This window comes from Centruroides vittatus, unplaced genomic scaffold (assembly GCF_030686945.1).
Source record: "Centruroides vittatus isolate TY-2023 unplaced genomic scaffold, ASM3068694v2 scaffold_576, whole genome shotgun sequence".
NCBI classification, from domain to species: domain Eukaryota; kingdom Metazoa; phylum Arthropoda; class Arachnida; order Scorpiones; family Buthidae; genus Centruroides; species Centruroides vittatus.
In genome coordinates this window covers 983,564-1,008,138 of record NW_027122713.1, presented here as the reverse complement: position 1 = coordinate 1,008,138, position 24,575 = coordinate 983,564, and the positions used below count along the sequence as shown (strand labels likewise).

The 24,575-nt window shown below is 30.2% G+C and overlaps 1 protein-coding gene across 1 annotated transcript in view; it reads left to right on the top strand.

The window, feature by feature from the left end:
- The window catches only part of LOC136989518 (uncharacterized), a 165,534-nt gene that overhangs the window by 129,018 nt on the left and 11,941 nt on the right, over positions 1-24,575 (top strand). The window contains exons 2-3 of the mRNA XM_067287715.1: positions 8,333-8,538; positions 18,866-19,001. Of these exons, the coding sequence (XP_067143816.1) occupies positions 8,333-8,538; positions 18,866-19,001 (342 nt within the window). The remainder of the gene's footprint in view (positions 1-8,332; positions 8,539-18,865; positions 19,002-24,575) is intronic.

Below are 24,575 nucleotides of genomic sequence, written 5' to 3'. Positions count from 1 at the left end.
TCATTTAAAAACACTTTAACCACTCTAAAAACCATCCAACTTGATATTTTCACGTATAAATTTATTAATTCTTTACCGTTTCATCAAGCAAATTATATTCATCCAACTAATAAAATCTTTCTCCCTTCATCTGATATATTTTTTCAATATTCATTAGTTATCTAATTTCGCATTCATGAAAGAATTTTTAAAATTCTTTAATTATGAAAAGAATTTCAATCAATGAAGGACATCAACATCCTTTAATTTAAACCAATATATTTGATAAAATTCAGTTTTCTAGTATAAAAGTTAATCCAGAATTTAAAAAAGAAAAAAGAAAAAAAGGGGGGGGGAGGAGGAGGAGGAATTTTTAGGATGTAACAAATCAAGATGAAATGAGATAAAGTCTTGGAAAGTAAATTCTCATAACAACAAACGATTGTTCTTTCTCTACATCCATTCTTACTAATTACTTTCAGCTATTGTTCCCTATCTTTAGGGCAGTCAAGTAGGTTTACAACTTGATAATTAAGTTTTCAGCATCACTTTTCTATTTATTTTTAACGGGTTTTATCTGTTCTATACACTTCATAAATGTTGACAAAAATTCCAATTACTTCTAACTTCTTCACTTCTTTATTGTTTCTTCCCCCTCCTTTAGGCCTTATTGTTTCGCCCCACTTTTTTAAAAAAAAGGGGGGTGATGATTTTTCACGTTTCTACGTTTCCTCGCCTTAAACTTACTTCCCATTTTGTTTCACTAAATGGGAAATGATCACAAAGATGATAAGTTGTCAGTCACAGTGAAGACAGCTCGCAGCAACACCTCTTAATTAACTTCTTTGTGTGGAGTTAAGTAGGTGGGTATCACCTGGAGTAACATAAACTGCATTCGATATAAACTGCAGCAATAATTAAAATAATAACCAAGCTTTTCTTATTTAATTTAATAAACATTTTTGCTTGGGGCTTGTTAAAAAATAAATAAAAAACTCGTGCATTTTCTTATATCTTGAGGACAGATATGACGTTTTCGTGCTCTTTTTGTCGAACTCCCCACTACTCTACTACATTATTAAACCCTTCTGTGTTAGATTTAGAAATAAATTTTCGATCTTTAACGGGTTTTCTGGGTGGTTTCTACTACTACTACTCGCTACTACTATATGTTAGGGTCAAAATGTGTGACGGATATTCTACATGCGTACAGACTGTTTGAATATTCAATACGCGCAAACACGCAAACGTACCGCTCGGAATGAAAGATGAGAAGAATCCTGATAGGTACGAGATCATTAAAATGCTTTCGATGTATTTCAAGTTGCCGAGTATAGTGTTTTCACACCTAACTATAATCTATTTACTTGATTAATCATTTATATCAATTGCTTGCCACAAATTTTCCCTACTTTATAAGGTTTGCTCGTTTTATAAAATTATCGGTTTGGCTATATCAATCATAACTAATCTATTATCAAATTTATGTCCAGTCATTTCGATTGCAGATGTTTGGTGTGCGCATTATACACACTTCAATTCCATAAATGACGTTCCCAGTAGCTTGTCGGGATTTCCTATAGTAACTCAGACAGATTTCTATGAACTTATTACAGCTGCATCACTAGCTAAACTCGACCCCGTTAAACTCGAATTTGTACGGAATTACTGGAGCACAGATGCTCTAACTTAATTTATACTCTTCCCCCTCACGCGGAGTGGAAATACTACTGTAGGAACAGAAGTATTAATTAGTATATGACCCACTTTCGAACATTTTGTTAAATTGTCTCCTTGGTTGTAGATAAGGACTTACTTATTCCCCTCTGACCATTGCCGAAATGGTGTCCCTCTTTGATGTAGTTATAAATCACTACAATGGTGTCAGCGGGAAGTTTCCAACACAATAAACAACTTGATTTTCGGTGTACACACTAACTCCATCCCCGAGACCCATCTACTTGCCAAACGCGAGTTTAAAAAAAGTTTGAAACGATAAAAAAGAACACTTAAACTTTATCTAGTTCGAGATTGGTAGTGAACATTAGATGTGCGGAAGCAGCAGCACACATGTATACAATAGTACAAATGTATTCTTGTATACAAGCGTGCTGCTACTGCTGCTAAAAATGTTGGCATGTACGAAAACTTCCCCTTAAAAAACACTACACAGATAGAAGAGTTTTCGAAAGAAGGGAACTTTACAAGTAATTCATTTTTATCAACTTTAAGCTGTTGTGTACATTAATCAATACCCTCAACAGTTATATATTACGCGACATAAAATGATATAAATATTTCAGTCCACGTACATCTACACCTGTACAACGTCAAATGATACCAGCTCTTGATGGGATCTAATTTTAGTGTTTCTAACATTCGCAAATGCTAATCTAATCAAGTAATTTCATTACTTTGTCAATCAGTTTGACATAAGACACTGTGCAGTTCCCTTCTACTCTGCATCTGTACTCGACTCAATGGTAATGCTATGCCAACCCCCTCCCCACAAATGACTGTACAGTTTTATGGCCATTCTGCATCCGAGATATAGTAAATTATATCCCTATTTGTGTTACTATTTAGTCTTGGGGTGAATCAGTCGGCAATCTCTGGGGAATCCCTAATCGTCTGTGACTCATGCTCCTTTGTTCTATCGCTGCCAGACGTATAAAGTCACATAGTTTCATCCAGTTGTTGATTCATCCCCCTAATGCCACTAGCTGAAATGGAGGGAAATGCATTTGTAGCTAGACTTTTTGCAAAATTAATTACTCGTCCGGTCCCTTGCTGTAAAATATTTTATAGGGTTATAAAATTTTGTACTTGAAACGCTCCTCCAATTTTGCTCTATTGAGTCTTAGAATATAAAATATAAAATTTACAGGGGAAAATTTTATGTTTTATATCTTTGTATGCAGTTAAAATATTCATGTATATCTCTACATCTCCGTTTTTATGTCAGATACAGTCCTGTACAGAGATGTAGATGTAGACTGTACACAACTACTGCAGAGGTAATCCTTTAAAAGGATAATGAGGCAAAAATTCCAGCGATATAAAACAAATAAGTGAGATGTAAAGATACGGAGGAAACAGAGGTAAACATACAGAGGTAATCGAGGTAGAGATGAAGAAGAAATTGAACTGTCGAGATATGAAGTTAGATATAAATAAAGTACAGATATAGATGTGTGGAGGTAATTGAGTAATGGGATACAAGTGTGGAGGAAATTAAATTATAGATATAGAGCTAAATGAACATATTGGGGTAACTGAAATATAGTGATATAGATTTACAGATGAGCAAAGGCAATTGAGGGAAAGAGATAGATGCACAGAGGAAACTGTGGCACGAAGATATGCTCTTCATATCTTTATCATAGATAAACAAACTCTTATACAGAGAAAACCTTGTATATAACCTCTTTAAATAGCCATAAAATCTAAAAAATAGATATTTTTTTAGAGACTGACACATTAATTCCACATCACACATACGAATAAAAACATAAAGGAGAATTTCACACGAAAGAATTTAATATTTTATACAGGAATAAATGCTTTTATATGATATCCTACCTTAAAAGGACGATTTTATTACAGCTATATAGGCAATTTATGACTCTTCTAAAGCTTTCTCACCTGTACTTCAGGTAACCGAACTTCATTTAGGTGTTACAGATGAAGTTGAAGATAAGAAATAAACAATAATTCTATTTATAAAAACTTGATGGAGGGATACAAAATGGTATGAAAAAAGGGAGCTTCCATTTATCACACTAGGATTGTTTCTCGCGCATGATAGGAATTGATTTTGTACATTGAACATCCGAAGATATTTTTATGCCTTGGGGGATGTTAGTCAACCCCCCATTTACCAAACCCCTCAGGCATATATTTATAGCACAAGACAATGGTTACATTGGTAGAAAGGGTATAGACAATCTCTTTTCTGTCTTCCTCTAATGTCTCTTCGAACATGTTTTATGTATGCAGTGATTTCTTAGTCCGGGCTATACATCTCTCGTGTCAATTGTTTCTCCATCGTTTCTAGCCATAGCTTGTTGTTGGATTGAAGAAAAATTCTCTTTGGCAGGTTGTTGAAAATTTTATGGACACTTCCCCCCCTTTACTCCCATCGTTTTGTGGATAGTTTGAATTTCACATTTCTACCATTCGCTGTCTACCTGAACGATGCGAGGGATATTGTGAAATATGCAAAATGCATATTCTATATCACTCGGGTATAGAAAATTGCCATCGTTTCTCGTTTGTAAGCTACTGAAAAATGATATTGTTAAAAGAAAAAAAAAATAATAATAATGTATATATATTGGAATAAGTTGGAAAATGATGAATGATTATCCTTTATGAACATCTAAATATGAAAGATGTAAAGGGATATTGTCCTTTCTGGATGCTGTAAAGTGCTTTTATGTAGTTGTTTTCCATTCTAAAATATAAATAAATTGCTTTATTTTTTTAAAAACGGATTTATTTTATTTCATTTTTTTAATGTTTTGAAATTTATTTATCTTTTTTAGGTATTTAAACAGTACTCTTACTAAATGAAATACGGTTTTAACAAATTAAAGATGGCTTCCAATCCATATTGTTGTATTTTGTAGAAACAATGCATTATACAGTTTTCTAGAATGGTATTTACAGTAAAATCTGTGTAAACCGGAATCGCACGGTACCCAATATTTTTCCGTTTTGAACAGGATTTTTTTAAATATAGAAAATCGCTCCGTTTCGAAGAATTTTTTCCCCGCTTAGGCAGGTTTCCGTTTTATTCAGGTTCCGTTTTAGACAGGTTTTTGGACTCGGAGGACCTCGGAACGTCCAGAAGTTTAAAAGAATTTAAGGGGATTTTTTCCTATATTTATGGATGTTTGTGTATGGAGGAACGATTTTGTTCACCAAATTTGAAGCTAAATAACTCCTGTGCCTTTCGTCGAAATTTTCTGAAATTTTGCAGGGAGGTTTAAGTGTTAGGAAGAAATGTTTTTAGAAAATTTCAGGAAAATCGTACTGTTGGTTCGTGAGATATGGCTCCACCTCTTAATATCTCCCGAACTAATGGCAGCCATTTTTAGGGGTGAAACAAATAAAGAATGCAGGGGAAGTTCAGCAACAACTTTTATTTTTGTTTGTTATAAGCTTTTACATGATACTGAATGTAATAATTAATTATCACACATCGATTTTTATGTAATATGGAGTTAATTGTAGCAATATCGAACTGTATAGTTGTACAATATTTACGATACTAACCTATAATTACACACAGAGGACAATATTTAAGTATTGTATGCATGATACTTATATACCATGTATAAAGAGCGATTAAATACTTAAAATATCACGTATAATGCGCAACTACATACTTATTTTGTTGCACATTATACGTGATATTTAACTATTTGTACTTCAAGCATTATACTAAACTACCAAGTTTAACTTTATACGTAATGCTGCCATACATTCTGCTTTATTCATGAGACTGAATTAATTAGTTGCGCTTTACGCACGACACCAAACTATTCGGGTGCGCATTATATAAGCTACCGAATTTACGTTTTAATTCTATCGAATTTATCTATTGTATACCTGCTGTCGAAGGGTTTCAACACCGAATTAACCTTATAAATATAACATCGAAGTATTTTTAAGCGTTTCAAAACGATTATGGGACCAACTTTTGCATGATACTAAGCTGTTATGTCACGATACTCCACTATATCAGCTATAGAATTCAGTTAATATCGTATATTGAAGTATGTTATTGAAGTAATACTTTAAAGAGCACAACTCATGAATGATGTAGAAAAAACAAAAGCTCAAGTCAAGCTATATATATATTGAGATTTAGCAATTTTCATAATGGTAGAAACTCGTACCAAGTTGGAAATTTTTGGACCGTTTTTATGTATCATCCATCAACTTTTCTCTACCAATTTGTCATCCTATTTATTAAAGTCAAAGATCTTTTTATATTTTCTTTTAATCTTTTGCCTTCTAACTGTCAGTTTTTATCAAGATCACGGTAGAATTCCTTGTATGAAAACACTTAAAAGTAGTATTTTTCATGTAAGAATGCAGTAAAATAAGGAAGAGGAGGATCAGGATGAAGATGAAAGTTATGGACACACAGTGTTAAGATAAATAGAAATTTTTTCCTATATTTTTAAGTAAAATATAAAGACAGAATATATTTTTGTGCGTTTTAAAGTAAATTTCTATTTATCTCAACACTGTGCTGATACTTTTCGTCCTTATCCTGATCCTCCTCTTCCTTCTCCCACACTTATTATTACTGGAAAATACTATTTTGAAGTAATTTTACTTAAAAATAATAAAATAAAAATCGTTTTAAAAATTTTAAAGGGAAGAGGAAGAGCAACATGAAGATGAAAGCATCAATACAACGTTAAGGAATTAGAAATAAATAAATAATTGATTCCTATATTTAACGTAAAGTTGTAATTTTTAAATAAGAGTAAGAGAAAATGATGAAGATGAAGAGCAGAAATTTCATCTCCATCTTTTTTCCTCCGACATTGCAGAAAAATAAATTAAATCTTCATACATTTTATTTAAAACTATTCAAAGTAGCAAGCTTTTAATTAAGATAAGAGAAAGAGGATGAAGAGGAGGAGGAGGAGGAAGAGGAAGATGATCAGGATAAAGAGTATCGATCCTAAAAGATCTTTAAATGCGCTTCAAAAGTGAAAGTGAAGAAGTATAATGAGCAGAAATAGGAAAAAATGAAGCTATTTAATATACAGTTAAACTTGTAAATAACAGCCAACGACGGGGACATAAACAATGGTCGTTGTAGGGAGTGTCCGTAAGCCGGAGGTTGTTTAGAGCGCATTTTCGTTCCTGAGAAAATAGCCGTTGTTGCGAGGTGGCCGTCATTGAAGGTTGGGCTGTATTTTATTTTAAAATATTGAAATTAACAATTCTATTTTTCTTGATGATGCAGGATGAGGAAGAGCACGAAGAAAGTGTTTAGAAATGGAGAGAATAAAATCAAATTTTTCAAACATTTTATTTAAAACTACAAACCCTTTAACTATTGAATAACTAATTTTAATTAAAGTAATTAAGATATTAATATTCAAATAAATAAATTATTCACAAGTAACTATGAATAATTTATCGTTGTAGAATGCAAATTCCGTTATTCAGCTATTAAATCTGATTATTTACAATTACTATACCGCAAAACCTGTCCAAAACGGAACCTGTTCAAAGCGGAAACTTGCCTAAACGGAAAAAATATTCGGTACCGTGCGATTCCGGTTTACACAGGTTTTACTGTATAATATTCGTAGTTAATAATAATAATAATTTAATTTTAATTTTTAAAAATAATTTCATTTAAATTTAGAGATTTTAGTGAAAAAAATAATTCATAAAATATTAAAAAATCGCTAGAAAAAAATAGAATTTAATTTCATAAAAATGTTTATTTTATTTAATATTTTTACTTTAAAAATAATGTTTTTTAATAAAAAAAACAAGTGTAAATTATTCGCATTTAAACTTAAAAAATTACCTTGAAAAACCGCATAAAAATTTATTTAAATTAAATTAAAATCCCAAAATAAAATAAAATTTATTTTAAGAAATGTGTTATAAAAAATATTTAATTCTTAAGTTTTTTAAAACAAGAAAAATTAATTTTGGAATGTTTTTTCACGTCTTAAATTTAAAAAAATGTAATTTTTATACTTTTGGAAGAAGTTAGAGGAAGATGCAGAGCATCGATATAATGCTGAGAGATGGAGAAAAACCTCCGAACAACGGCCATTGTTTTATTTTGCATACATTTCATTAAGAAATATTTCTGGAAGAATGGAAGTGTTTAGAGGTTGACGTTGTTGGGAGGTGGTCGTATTGGAGGTTCTACTGTATTAGACTTACAAAAAATATATTTAAAACGTCTGAGTACACGGCCACAACCTTCGAACAACGGACATTTTTTTTTATTCTGTACACATCTCATTTAAAAATTTGTTAGGAAAAAGTTTTAAATAATAAAAAAATAAGAATTTTAAGCTAAAAATAAACCAGAAACTTAATTTTTTGAGCAATTATGTAAGCTTTAAATCCAAAAAAATCGTGTAAAAAATTAGAAAATCCAGGAGGGTCAAGATGAATATGAAGAGCATCAATTTAAGAAATGGAAAAAAATAATAATTTATATAAAAATATGTTTAAAAAAACCTCAATATTTATTTAATTTTGTGAATTTTAATTCGAAAAAAAATTTAAATCCACAAACAAACTTTTTAAAAGCTGAAAAAGAATTAATTAATTAATTTTTTTCTGTTTTTAGGAACGGTTGGGCTTCGTCTCATGAGACTCGAAGTACCTTCAGCAGCGATTAGAGGCGAACCTGTATGGTTAAACTGTACATTCGACTTAGAATCAGACGAGTTGTATTCAGTAAAATGGTACAAAAACAACGTAGAATTCTACAGATTCTTACCGACAGACCAACCACCTGGCCAAAAATACGATCTGATGGGAGTTTACGTAGACGTAAGTTAAAATTGAATCCATTATTCTGTATTTTATACACAGTATCCTAGTGCAACATATATCCAGCTTACAGTAGAGCAACATATAGCATGTGGCAGGGATAATCTGTATCTTGGATACAAATGGCGCAAGTGATATTGCTAGAAAAATTACCGTTCAACGTGGTGAAAATAATACTTATAATGGAGTTGGTAGTGATTAATCAACAATATATATCTCACATTTGCTCTTTGTCAACAATTGATCTCCCTGTTGACAATTACAGATGTCCAGTTGAGAACATATTAATAACAGCGCTTACGTGGCTTATGGCCTCATCCTTCATATTGTTTTCTTTTTGCTCTTGACTGTTTATATACTTTACTAAATTTCTGACATATTTTTCTTAGATTTAACATCATTTTACTATGCGTTAAACTTCAAAATACTGTACATTCCTACGAAGTTTCTGGTATCTTAGTCTTTCTTAAACTTCTGGTGCATTTTTAATTCGATTTTAATTAATTTCTAACGACTTTATGTCATTTTTAGCGTATTTTATTAAAATTTTATTCAATTCTTGAACTTCTGCTTAGTTTTTTTGGCTTACATCAATTAAATTCTGCGTAATTTTAGGAGTCTTTCACTTATTTCCACGTAAATTTTAGAATTTTAACTCACTCACGTGTGATTTTTAAGTTTAATTTAGAATCTATGTAATTTTTGTCACTTTTTACTTGATTTATACATAATTTTCAACGTTTTTTTCATAAATTATATGAAATTTTTAGCATTTTTTCCTTGCATTTTCCATAATTTTTAGCATTTTTTCCCTCGATTTCACGTAATATCTAGCGTATTTTTACTGACACTTCACATAATTAGAACAATTCATAGGACATAAGTCAAAACAAAACCACACTTAATTAATTTATAGAAAACTGTGCAAGATATTATTAAATAAAATAAAATTTTCTAACTTAATAACAAATTATATAGAACTAAATTAATCAGGAAAAAAGGATTTCAGCTTATTTTTTGCGCATTTAATTGTATTAATGCACAGGGTACTTTTTTACTTCTTATTTCTTAACTACACCCACCTAATGTGCCAAAATAAATGATCAATCTGGGATGCCAAGAATGTAAAGTTATAAATGATGTTCTTAATTAAGTCTCTGATGAGACTAATGACTTGATCTGTCAAGCTGAAGATTACGTCAAGAAGCATAAAGTAATGTTCTTAAGAGTACGACCCGAATTCACGCGTTTAATTACCACCTTCTGATGGGGACGAAGCATGAAAAAAATAATTCTCTGGTGATAATTTGGAGATTAAGAACACCTAAACACGAGTTTTAAAATATTTTAACCAGTTTTTATCTGTTTAAAACACGTTTATTCGGAAATTTATAGTAGTTTAAACGCCATTAAACACGTTAAAAAGATGCAGTTTTAGCGCTTGAATATGCAAAAGTATGCCTCTAAATCCGTGAAAAACACTTAAAATTCCCGATTTTAGACGTATTTTTTGCTTTAAATTCTTAATTATGTAGAAATTAATTATTTTCGCTTGTTTAAAATACGTTTTTTACATATTTAAACGCCTTTAAACACGCTACAAAGGACATATTTTGGTAGGTTTAGATGCTGTTTTAACACCTAATCGCGATAAATATGTTGACAATTGGTTATTAAATCTCTTAGAAGGCCTTAAAATTCTTGATTTTCGGCATACTTATTCATTAAACTCCTTAATTATTTAGAAATTAGAGATTCTAAAGGGCACTTCTACGCAGAAAACAAGCACGTAAACACGAAAAAAATATCCTAGTTACTCATTATTAGACTGATTAATTAATAGGAAAACTCCTTTAGAGAAGTATATACAAATCATTAGAGAATCTTACTAATAAATATGGCATGTAATAATAATTAATTATATTCAAAATATGTTTGTATATAACATTAATAAGAGGGGTTAGAAGAGAAGAGAGGGGAGAGACAGACAGAGAGAGAGAGATATATATAGAGAGGCGATTGTATTAATAACAAACGGGAGAGAGTAGGGGGGACGGAGTTGAGAGTTGAGAGAAAGGATTGACGATTGTGATTTGTCGGCTTAGAATAAACGATTCTGTTGTTTGTCAGATAGGCAAAGCTGAGTCAAGATTCATTACAACAGCAAATTGTTCAGGAGTTAATTAACGAAGAGACAGTAAAGGAACTCCTTATTGTGTAATTAGGCGAAAGATTTAACGTTAGCTGACTGAACATTTGAGCAAATTTACAACCAGAACTTGAGAAGTGGAGTAGAAAATTACACTATTTACATCCAGTTTAGTCTATGAGAATGTCTATATTTTCCATTTGGATATTTTGATTTCAATACTCTGTTAACTATCTTCACTACACTAATGTAATCATTATGTAAAGTAACTAATTGAATTGTAGTCCATTCCCTCCCTACTTTAAGCGTTAAATTACTTAATATACCTTATAAAAATAACCTACATTATATTATTTATGCAGTTAACACTTTAGAAATTCATTTAAACTAAGAACCTGTCCGAAACGGAACTTGCCAAAGCGGAAAAATTCTTTGGAACGGAGAGATTTTCTATGTTAGAAAGAAACCCATTTATAACGGAAATCTGCCGAAACGATGCGATTCCGATTTACACAGATTTTATTGTATTTTATATGAAAATTACACAATAATTCCATTTTTTCCTCAAAAATTTAGATTAAAAATGGCAGACTTTTTTTAGCAAGGAGATGAAATTTTTGCGTAATTTTGATACAAAATAATCGATTTTTAGAGTAAATTTTGCAGAAATTGAGTTTCTTGTGAAATTTTTAGCTAATTCGCCAGCAATTTTTGAAGAAAATTGATTTTTTAAGAAGAAAATGCATGAAAATTTCGACACAAAGTAGAATTTCTGCGTTTTTTTTACACAAATAAACCAAATTTTAATTTAAAAAATACAAAATAAAACCCATATAAACCGGAATCGCACTGTACCGAATAATTTTCTTCCGGTTTCCGTTTTAAACAGGTTTCTTTTTAATGTAGAAAATTGCACCATTTCGAAGAATTTTTTTTTCTGTTTAGACAGGTTTCCGCTTTATTCGGGTTCCGTTTTGGACAGGTTTTATTGTATCGTATTTTATAAATAATAAACATTATTAAATTGTTCTAATTTAAAAAAGAAAATTAAAATTAAGCAAATATTCTAGACAATTCCAAACATTAAGTAAACGTTTAAATTTCTTAAAAATAGAAGAAAATAAAACTAATTAAATTACAACTGATGTAAAAATTAACTTTAAACAATATTTCTTTACATTTTTTTTACATTTTCTACATCTTTTAAGCTCTATAATTACTTTTTCTAGAAGAAAAACACTCGAAAATTAAATTTACACGCAAAATGTTTACCTTCAGCAATTTAAATGTACTGTACAGACATAAATAAATTTACATTTAAATATAATTACAGTAAAACTTGTATAAACCAAAATCGCACGATACCGAATACAATAAAACCTGTCCAAAACGGAACCCGAATAAAGCGGAAACCTGTCTAAACAGAAAAAAAAATTCTTCGAAATGGTGCAATTTTCTACATTAAAAAGAAACCTGTTTAAAACGGAAACCGGAAGAAAATTATTCGATACAGTGCGATTCCGGTTTATATGGGTTTTATTTTATATTTTTTAAATTAAAATTTGGTTTATTTGTGTAAAAAAAACGCAGAAATTTTACTTCGTGTCGAAATTTTCATGCATTTTCTTCTTAAAAAATCAATTTTCTTCAAAAATTGCTGGCGAATTAGCTAAAAATTTCACAAGAAACTCAATTTCTGCAAAATTTACTCTAAAAATCGATTATTTTGTATCAAAATTACGCAAAAATTCCATTTTCTTGCCTAAAAAAACCTGCCATTTTTATCTAAATTTTTTTTAATCGTTTTCTTTAATTAAAATGGCAATTTTTTTGGGAGAAGAAAATGGGATTTTTGCATAATTTTGATACAAAAAACAATAAAACCTGTGTAAACCGAAATCGCACCGTTTTGGACAGGTTTTACTGTATTCGATTTCTAAATGAATTTTTATAAGAAATTATATGAATTTCCTTTTTAAAATTCCAGTTTAATCGTGTTCATGATGGTGATAAAGCCAGATTTTTTTTTTCAAAATTAATTAAAGTTTGTCTAAAAAAATTAATATTTTTGCAGAAAAAATTTTAATATTTTATCTAATAATTTTGTCATTTTCTTAAAATATCAATTCCATTCTTTGATATATATATATTTTATTTTAAAAATTGCTGGTAAATATTTAAAAAATTGATAATATAAAATATCTTTCCAAAATTCCACTTAAAATAATGAAAAATCTTTTAAAATTTTAATAATTTACTAAAATTTTGTCAGAAAATCTAATATTTTGCATTTTAAAAATAACTGCTAAAAATTCAACTTTATTACTTAAAAATTGCGATTTTCATCGAAAAATTTTGATATTTCCTTTACATTTTTTATTAGAAATTATTAAATAAAGAGTTTTTAAGAAATCAATATAAACTTCCCTTTCTCTCTTTCTCTCTTTCTCTCTTTCTCTCTGTCTCTCCTCTTTTTCCCTCTCAAATATCTTTCGTTCTCTCCTCTTTTCCCCCTCTCTTTCCTCTTCCTTCTCTCCTTGCCCTCTCTCTCTCTATCCTCTTTTTCTCTCTCAAATATTCCTCTCTTTCTCTCCCTCCTCTCTTTTTTCCTCTCTCACCTCTTCCTTCTCTCCTTACTCCCTCTCTCTCTCCATCCTTTTTTTTCTCTCAAATATACTCCTCTCTCTCCCTCCTCTCTTTTTCCCTCTCTCCCCTCTTTCTTCTCTCCTTACCCCCCTCTCTCCCTCCTCTCTTTTTCCCTCTCTCTCTCCCTCCTCTCTTTTTCCCTCTCTCTTTCTTTCCTTTTCCCTCATTCTGTCTGTTTCTCTCCTTTTTCCCCCTCTCATATCTCTCTTTTGTTCTTCTCTCTTTCTCTTTCTATCTCTTTCTCTATCCATAATTCGATTTACACATATTTAAAACAATGATAAAGTCAAGCACAGGTACGAAGAAGTATCGATGTTTCTAGTTGCTGTTCTCATCAAAGATTACTTAATTAGAATAATTACCACCTCGAAAAAATTACAAAAGATAAATTCACTTTCATTACTATCTGAATTTAAAAAAAAATTATTCCGAACGTTAGACGAAATTTCTTCCTCTACAACTAAGCCGCTATCACTTACTCCAAGTTAATGACATTATCTACAAACATCGTCATCATCATCATCATCATCATCCTTCTAAAAATGACATTACTTAAATGACTTTATCTACCTTTTCTGAATGTAATAAAGTCTTTAAAATGTCATTCGATTAGTTAGTTAATTCTACAAAGTACATATTTTTATAGAGAAAATATTTATCTATAATTTTCTTCGAGTGGATAGTCAATTACTTAAGAAGATGGAGAAGGAAGAGGGGGGATTTTTAGTTTTAATTTCTATCTAAATGGGGGTGTATGTTTTTGTATTAAGTGTATGATTTAATAGAGAAATTCCCTAGTGAAACAGAAGACGATTAATGCCATTTGGAACATAAAATGGCTAGTAGAAAGTATGGAGAATCTACTTCCATTACGTACGTCTAGAAGTGGAATTAATAACATCCAAAGTGACAGTAGGTTTCCTAGAATGGGAACAGTCCATCAGTAGAAACTGGTGGAGTAACACGGAATCGTCGACCATTAAAGCAATCAAAACCTTCCAGCCAGTTCCTGTTCTACAACAGGTGTGGCTTCCCTGTCTTACACATCTGCTACGATGTGCGGTCGATATCGCAGACCTTTCACTGACAATTTTCTTTTTTTTTTTTTTTTTTCATTCCTTTTTTCTTACTTAAACGTTCTTTTTTATATTCTTTTCATGTCAAAGATTTCAACAAATATTGTCGAAAGTCTTTCGTTGAAATTTTGATTCGTTTTGATTCCTCTTCTCGCAATTTACGTTTCTTCTTATGTCTCCTCCTTTCCGGTAAAGTAAAAAAGTTTATTTACTGAATAGAGGGAAATGTTGGGGATAATTCAGGTAAAAATCGTCAAATTTAGCGACATTTTGCTTTAAGTAATATCAATTTTAGAAAGTTATTATGGGTTTAGGGAATTTCTACGTATAAGCAATTTTAGAGGAATTTTCTGTCGAGGTATTTCAATTTTAGGAGATTATTAGGGTTTCGGGTTTTTAAGGGAATTTTATTTTGAGAGATTTCAATTTTTAGGGAATTCTTTAGAATTTAGTCCAAATTTAAATATATTATTTTAATTTTAAGGAAGTATTTTTTTGCAGATCAATTTTTAAAAATTCCCTAAATTTGAAGTTTATTGTAAACTTGGAAGACTCAGAAAATATCTGTAGTTACGCGTATCGAAATATAATTTCCAACTTAGGGAACATTCTCTAAAACCGTGATAAAATCCTCGATTTAGAGAAATATCCCTAAATCTACGATGAAAATCCCTAATTCAGGGAACATAATTTTTGAGATAATGTTATAAATTTTTCGATCTTCTCAGAATAAAATTTTTCAGTTATGTTACTAATTATACTTGCACTTATTAGTAAAATTTAATTAATAATGTATTAACAAGTAAATTAAATTTACAAACAATTTTAATTTTATTATCGATAGTTAATATAATTTTGAAGAGTTTCTCTTTGTAACAAGATTTTTTCGCTTCTTCTTTTCCACCGAAAGTTGTAAAAAAAAGAAACGAGAGAGACTTAATTGAGAAACTTTCTTCTCTTCCTCCATTTTTTTCCCTCTTTTTCTCCTCCTCCTCCTCCTCCTCTTGTCTCTTTCTTATCCTTTTCTATAGATTTTTGTGCATGATGATGCACGGTTTGTTAAGCTTAGAAAAATGTGGTACCCAATCGAAAATTTCATTTACAAAAGTAGTAAAACATCTCACATGATGGGGATAGCATAGGATCAACATCAGTCTGAATCAGGAAATGGATGCCATGGGATCTTGGTAATGCTCTTCCGCATCTTTACTACTACGCTACCGGATATTCTATTAATAATTCACTTGGAAATTTATGAAACTATCAGATACTTTTACATCTTTCATTTCGGGATCGGGTTTTAATCTTTCAAATCCTATAAAGAAATCTCGTCTTTTAGGTATTTCTAATAATATAACATCAAACAGGATTTGGGTGCAATCGAAGGGAGGTTAGCAATCTTGATCCGTTTCTTTGTAAAATGTGCAAAAATTTAATCCCTCCTTCAATCTTAAATAAATAAAATTTGATATTTTATATTTATTACTTCGTCTCTTCAAATTTTATGCCAGTTCTTTAACGTTTAGGCACTCTTTAACGTTATCTAGATGCTTTTATTCAGTCTTCAATGCAACTCATTTGCATCTGGTTGTGTAAAGAAATGAATTAAAACTCGTTGCTTCGCATCTTTCTCGTGTTTTCTAACCTAACGAAATGGATAAACAGAAACAGCTGAATAGGATTTCTATAGAACTTTAGAAAGATTTCCATAATTAAATAAATGATATACGTTTTAAACCTTGTATACTGAGATTTTCAACAAGAATGCTGTTATTGTCATTTTAATCGACTTTAACGTCTTCTATTTTGTTTTCTTGACAATATAAAATATAAGTTTAAAATTTTTAACACTTTATTAGTTATAAAGTTTAGCTAAATACATGATTTTTTGGATTTTTTATAGTTGCAAAATAAGAAAAATAAGTTTGCTGAATTACTTTTCGTTGCATTGTTTTCAAGTTTTTGAAAATTTATAAATTTAATCATACACATTAAAATTATTGTAACAGTTATTACTATTTTCTATATAAAATTATTTTTGTTTAAATTTTTAGAAAATTTATTAAGAAAACGATCAGTTCTTAAACACTAATGAACGAAGTATTTTCTACAGTTTCTCAACTAGTAGATCGCGATCCTAAAAGATGCTCAAGATCAGACTTTGCTTACTTTAAATTATCCCCCTTTTTTAAGTGAAAGATAATCAAATCAAGAATAAAGCTCAATTCTTACTTTTTAAATGCTTTATAATAACAAATTTATTGAATTAATTCGTATTTATTTCATAATTTCTTTAAAAGATCGAGAAGAAAAAAATTCCCATCAATCTCTCACAAAAATTAATTTTTACTGCATCAAAACTGAGCCAATTTATAAAAATTTCCCATGACGACTTTATTTTTATTTTCTTTAAGCTATAAACTAAATAAAAGTACGACATGATCCAACTAATTATCAGAGCATCTTGAGACACATCAAATTCAGTGATCCAAAAAAAAAAAACTGACAAATTGAACTTCAGTAAAGTTGTAAGCTATAATGTTATTTGAATTTTTTTGTCATTTTTTCCGTGTATGTATATATATATATACATTAATATGGTTGAACGAAAAGCAAAAATGTAGTATCATCTCGGAGATATCCACCCGCTAGCGATTTGCAATTGAAAACTCGTGAGCAGTCACGTAACTTCGCGTGAAGATCAACCTAAATGCAGTGTACACATACAAAAAAAAAAAGAATAAAAAATAAAAAAAACTAATATCAAATCCATCTAGAATTATTTTGATTGAAGTATTTCTTACAAATCGATAAATATTATATCATATAATAAGTTTTCGTTTTGCTACCAGATTGAATTTCCTTATGGTAGCTTCTCTCTCTCTCTCTCTCTTTCTCTCTCCCCCCATTTTTTCTATCCACCCTTCCTCTATTGATTACGTATGACGCTTTACTTACTTCAATGAATCCATTCAAACGTTTTGTGTATTCTGTTATCGTTTCCTCTCAGTATTTGTAACAGTTCGTCACATCAACTCGCTTGACATGTTTCAAATGCTTTCTCTTTCCCTCCCTCTCTCTCACTTACTCACTCACTCACTCTCTTGAAAATATTAGAAGAGGGGGAGAAAAATGTATTTTCACATTCACTACGAATCTGTAAAGTGTTTGTCACATGCGAAGAAACTCATGAATTTCGTGTAGTTCTCTTATAGAAATGCAACGTGATGGGCAAACAAAACACGTTTATAGCACACCCATCCCCCCTATTACATTGATTTTTTCTAGTGGAAAAAACATGGCGCATTTTTCTGCACATACAAAAAAAAAAGATAATTGATGGTCTTTTGTACTTTTCATCACTCGCCTCTTTGTATAATGTTAAACTGGTGATTAGAATTATCTTAAAGGCGTTAAAACCTTGTATAATTTAATTAAGAATTTTAATTGTTATAGCTTCAATTGCTTAATTTCTAAAAGGTGGTGATAATTTACAATGTTTTTTTCTTAGTAGAGAATGTGTTTTTATTATTACTCAATTGCACATTAACCAGCTACACACTATCAAAAAAGGTGAAGCTCCCAACATTATCGATGTTTTTAGCGGGGGGTTAAAGCTACAAAGTTAAAGCTGTAGTAAGAAGATTAAATATATATCTATAGCGAAATTACTTCTCTGAAATGTTTCATGAATGATTTATGATTCGATCTATCATTTTTATGATAATTTAGTTAAAATTTCATTAGGTATTTATGATAACTAAACATAAACCTGAACCATACCAACGATACTACTTCGAGTTTGCAACGTGTTCGGAAAGTTTAATTTGTATAAAGAAAAATTTCTTTAAATATATAAATATATATATAAGAAATTATTAATTTTGTATGTAATTTACTTAAAAACAGTTTATGAAAACTCTCGAATAAACGATTTTTTTAAAAGGGAAATTTTTAAGGAATTTTCGAAACATTATTCAAAGATAATCCAATTAAGATTTTCCTGTTCATTCGTAAGATTCGAGGAATTTTCGTTTTAAAAAATCGAAAATTTCACTGAAAATTGTTCATCGTCTCTAAACAATCTCCACAGTTTCCTATTCGAATTTTTTTAGGGATTTTCGAAAAGAACGTTTGGTTAACTTGTTTTAAAAGTATTTTAAAAAATCCCTAATTTCCCTGATATTATTTATTTAAAATCTCTAATTTCTTTAATTGATGTAACTTTTGAAACTTCCAGAAGAGCCCAAATTTTCTTAACTTTAATTAAAAATCCTCGAGAGTCTGTCAATTTCTCTAATATTCATTTTAAAAAATAAGAAAAATCCCTTTCTCTTTTAACGTGTGATTAACTTAATCGAATGTAGACGTATTTAACGAAAAATGATATATAAAATCCTCAATATACGAATCTTTATAAATCTGGAAAAAAATAATAAAAAATCGTTATTTACAGTTGGGAAAATCCGACACGGGACATGTGCATCTGTACAGAACCGACCTTAATACCGAAGGGACGTATAGATGCGAGGTATCAGCAGAGGCTCCTTCTTTCCAGACAGTACGAGATGAGAAAGAATTGAGGATTTATGGTAAGTCTACAAAATGGGTATTTTTCCATATATTTCCCCCCTCTCGCTATCCAATAGTCATATATGGAGTTACATCACAGGTCAACAGCAGTGCTTAAAGAGAGGGAAATTCGGGACGTAGACCATCTGTTATTGATTACATTAATCATATGACAAATATTGAAGTTATTGACAATCAGGTGACATCAATCGTTCAATCTGACAAAGTGAAGGGTGGTGTCACCTCACCGCTATCCATCACAACTATTGGTTAGTTAAGGTCACGCCTTCACTTCTATGAATCACTAGACGGTGATACTTTTTTAATAAAGATTGGTCACTTTCCTGATTTATTGTTACCTTGACATAATTTAGTTGGCATAAATAAATTGCCAGTTGTAATTTTATTATTATTATTATTATTATATTTTTTACATTGTTGAATATATAATTAATCATAAGCATAATATACATGATTATCCATTTAAATAAACCATTTAAAATTACTTTCTTAAATATAGGAAATTGTAATTATTTATGCTCGATTAACAGGCTGTTGTGACTCAGGAATTACATTTCCTACGTGAGATTAATGGAAGTTTTTACGTAGAAATGATTCAATTAGGTTAGGGAATATTTAGGGAATTTCAATTTCATCAATCATTTCATAAACATCACATTTTTGCAAGAATATAAAATATTTTAATAAAATTGTCAATATATTCAGGGAGTGTTTAAGAAGAATAAAATTCCCTAAACATTCCCTAATGTTTAGGGAATTTTTTCATCATTCCTCGCCATTTAGGGAATTTCGGGAAAGATAATTTTATTGTCCCTAAACATTCTCTAAACATTCTAAAATTTTCTTCAAATTAAAATCCCTAAATCTTCGAAATTTTCGCAAATTTAGTTAAAATTTTCTTGAAATTCCTTAACATTTTTAAAAGTAATTTAACTAAAAATATTATTTATAGAAATGAAAATTTATGATTTTTATACCTGTAGAAATGAGCTACTTAAAATTTAAAAATATAAATATATATTAGTTTTTATTACGTTTATATTTCATTTAAACGATTAATTTATAAGCTATTTTAAATTTTACTTCCAAAAAATATAAGATTTATTGGTAAATTCAAAATACTTTCCTTGACAGAAAAATTTCTTTCATAGCATTTTCGTATTTTTACCCTTGAAATATTGATATTTTTTTTTTAGTATAAGTGTATAAAATTTTAACCATAAAAACCTTTACATATATTAATTTGTGCTTTAATAAATAGATATTTCATCGTAAGAAATGTTAAATTATTGAAATATAAATTTCAGATATTTTTGAATGAATATTTCTCTTAGAAATTTGTAAATTTTTAAAAAATAATTTGGAAAATTTTAAGAGAATTTCAGGGAAAAGATTAACTGAAAATTTGAGGTATTTTAAGGGAACATTTTTGTTAAATCCCTATTTTTTTTTTTTAAAGGAGTTCGAGTATTTTTAAAGTAGCTTCAGGGAAATTTTAGGGAAATTAGGGAAATATTTCCCTAAAAATTACATTTAGAGATTTTTTTAAGTTTTAAATGAATTTAGAACAGTAAAAATTCTTTTAAAGTCAACATCCTTCCGTCGTATGAAAATAAAGAAAATTATCTATATATAAATGTAGAATTGAATAAATATATTAAAATATAATTATGAGTAAATATTCTTATCTTAAAATATATTTTTTCAGATTTATAATTAAGTTAAAGTACAATATTTCGTGCATTTTCGTACTATTTCTGTAACGTATCTATATTTATATATATAATTGTAAGTTCTGTGTATACAGAAGTGTATGCACGAAACAACATTAAACCAGCAATTTACTATATATTAAACAGATAAATATCATATTTTATATATAAATTTAAGATATTACAAGCTTTCATGTTTATAAAAATTTGAGAAAGGACTACAAATACCACTGAAAAATTCCCAAAATTTGACTTATAAAAATTTCAAATTATACGCTTATCTACCTGGACGTGCGTGTATGTATGTTATGTATATTTTCGTATATATATACATCACATTGTTTACCTCATCTTTATACATTCTACAGATAGGTGTATCTGGATAAGTTCAGTTACTATTGCTGTATATTTATATTCATTAAGCAATGACATCTCGAAAGTGAAGTGGAGATTGTGATGTTTCCTAATGTACGGCGCTTATCTAAATCATTTATTATATACTTTATAATACTACACATCTAGAACATTCTTAATTATTATAAATCTTACGGTTGATTCAATAGTAAACGTTTCAACCACTTGGCTTCTACTGAAGAGTTCTGGATAGAACACAGATGGTAAAATGACTTTCTGTACCTGATATACAATCCCCTTAGGACAACAAGACAGATGTAATGATGCGAACCTTCTACTCTTCTTCCTATCCGTGTAATCGCAGGATTACGCGCTTTATCAGCCATTCTACTAATTGATTAGCTGAAGAACTACAAGAAGGTATCTTGTCACTTCCTGATTGGTTCCTCTTCACTTATCTCACATCCTTTATGTTCTACTTTATCCCTTTTCTTTGTGATCTTAACGTGTGAAAAGTGGCTAAATATAAATATAAACACCAATTTAAGTAGGTACGATATTAGAATGGAAAGTTAATTACGTACCCAAAAATTTAGCTTGCTTAATAAATTCATGAGATTGTAACTCAACTTCTATCCAACTAATTATTCTATAGACATTAAGTAGCCATTTACATGGCAATATATTTAGTAAACAGAATGAAGACTTCAATTTTTAATCTCCCGAGTGTCTCTTGCAGTCGGCTCCTGTTTGCTGAGTCGTTATTGGAAGATGCTAGTCGTAATTAAAGACGGCAAAGTTTAAACAAATTAAGGCGAAATTAGTTAAATTTATTATTAGAAATGTAGAAAAATTTCCGTTTTTAGAAGCTTAAATATCAATAAATGACGAACGAAACTCGTGTTTCTCTTGAGGATTTTTATGAGATGCAATAATCCTCAGTTTATGGCACTCAAGAGGAACAACTAAAAATCTTGCTCTAAAATCCTCAACATCAGGAGAATTTCTGATATTAAAGAAATTTCAAGTATGAGAAGGGCAAAATTCTCTTTATGCCTGAAATTTCTTACATTAAAATGGCGTTAGGAAATAAACAAGAACACGATTTAAGTTTAGAAATGGAGCTTCTAACTGTTTACAAATACTTAATTAGGAGTTCTTATATGTCTACGAAGATTTTCAGGTCAATATTCCCCTTAAAACCTGATTTACAACCCACCTAAGTACCGTTTGCAAGTGATAATTCTAATTAAAAATAGAGCAGTTTACTTAATTAAGGAAAAATTAGTTATATTATCATCTCGTATACTTAGAAAACACCTTTCTTAACATCATAAATGTTAAAAAAAGCTCATCTATAGTTATAAAATTCCTCAGAGACAGAGTCGTTCCTTAGAGTTTAGAAGCAAGACTGATGAGACTTATGGGATAAAAGGTGAAGGCAATGGCACCCAAACCGTAAATTACCGAAACGGCAACCACACCCCAACCATGTTGAAAAATTAATACATTTTCTGCCACGCTGTAGAATTTTAAAGAAGCTGCCATGAAACAGGTGGAGGTGTGTTATTCACATGTTCTTATGATGCAAATTTTCTCTAGTCCCTACAGCAAAAGAGCACGAAAGTGTTTTAACTTGCTACTGCAGTCAGCTCGAACACGCGACTAACATCACTAAGTTATGATCTTGTTCTATTCAATCTAAACTGACATGTAATGAAGAATCGATGCCTCAAATGATTTCCTCGTCGATAGTTAAACAACTAGGGGGATGGTGCTTTATTTGATGCTTTTGTTCGTTAAACTTTCTCAGTTTTAAATGCCCAAACGGGTGTGGGAATAGAAAGCTGTTCTGTGCAACCGTTCCCCTGCACGCACACCCTATTTAATGAAGGTTCCACAAACAAAAGTTAGATGATGAACCCCTGAGTGGGAAATAACCTACTTTAATAGTAGTAGAAGGTGTGTTAGATGACTAACTCGTGTGTTTCTGATACGCTTAATAGTTCCAGATTATATACGAAAATTACTACATCTGTCAGCTTTCTGACCCCTCCTGGAAATGTGCACGTCACGATACATTCTATTCTCATTTTTTATAGTAAATTTGATTATATTTTCGATTTTATTACATCGTTTTTTGGTATATATACCACCGGAACTATGTTGAAAAATTCATCATCCTAAATGGAAAACAATAGGGTTTACGTAACTCAGCTTCCACCTGCACTATGCAAATCCCCGCCAGCACCTCTACTTGATCCTATTTTAGATAAAAATGATCATGTTAATATATTTCCTCCATTAGCAAATACCATTTTTTTTTTTTGTAGATCAAGTTAAAAATTCTCTTATACGCTTTATACTTTATTTTTTTCCTGTTCTGTAAATCTTTCTTGATCAAAATAAAAACCTTTTGGGGAATTTGATCAGATAGTACATAAAGGTGTCGAAAAAATGCTCGACTCTTTACACTGACAGCACGAGAATTACGGTAAGAATGATTGATTTTTGGTCTCTCAGGATGGGATACTAGCATCTCCTGAGAGTACCTCTTCTAATGCTTTGAGATCCCAAAGCTGTCATTTTGTTTTACGTTGTACAAAATACCCGCAGTCATGACTACAGTGTTGATGTTCCAGCTGTTGGGTGTTATATTCCTAACATAATGACTTGATTTTTGTCTTCTACACAATGCAAAGGAATCGTGCATTTACGTCTTTATCCCTCCCCAAAGGTTAGACTTTTAAAAACATTCTACGCCATTTTGTTGAGGGATGTTTTGTAACTGATACTTATAAATAAATTACCTTACTCTAGACAGTCGAGTGATGATACATATCTACAACAATATCTTGCATGCGTATTTTTTTAAAAATCATATTTAGCTTCTAGAACTAACAAGATCACTGGAGAGTGCTTATCTCAATTAATTAAAAACCATCATCATCCCCGCATCCCGACTCAGTTGTGTGAAGTTATTGATTCGTGAAGCTCGAATTTTAAGGATTTTCATTTAAAAATAGAATCGAAAAGCATAAATCTTGTCGTATCCAAGACATAAATAACACTTAGTGACTGTTACATGCCAAATAAATCAGCGTGAAGCCGCCAAAGATATCATCTCTTTCTTTATGTTTATTCACTTAGAAGAAACGAGTTAAAATAAACATTATAATTAAATTTTTATATTAAATTTTATTATTTTATAACACGTATGACGTACGCAAGAAAACTAAATTTTAATCATGGATATGAGCTTGTGTCGAGTCGAGTTTCGTTTCCGTTAAAGTCTACTTTGTTTATGCACGAGACAAACTACAGGCCCTTTATTCTATTTATATCTAGAAAATAAATTTAGTAGAATTGAATCTCGTTGTTTGCTGCGTTTTCACACGCAGGAGATGTCTATAGCAATATATCTCACCCCTTCGTGGTCCTACGTTTGAAAAAATACGTTTTTTAATCAGTATATAAGGTTACAACAGCCTTTGATATTCAACATCA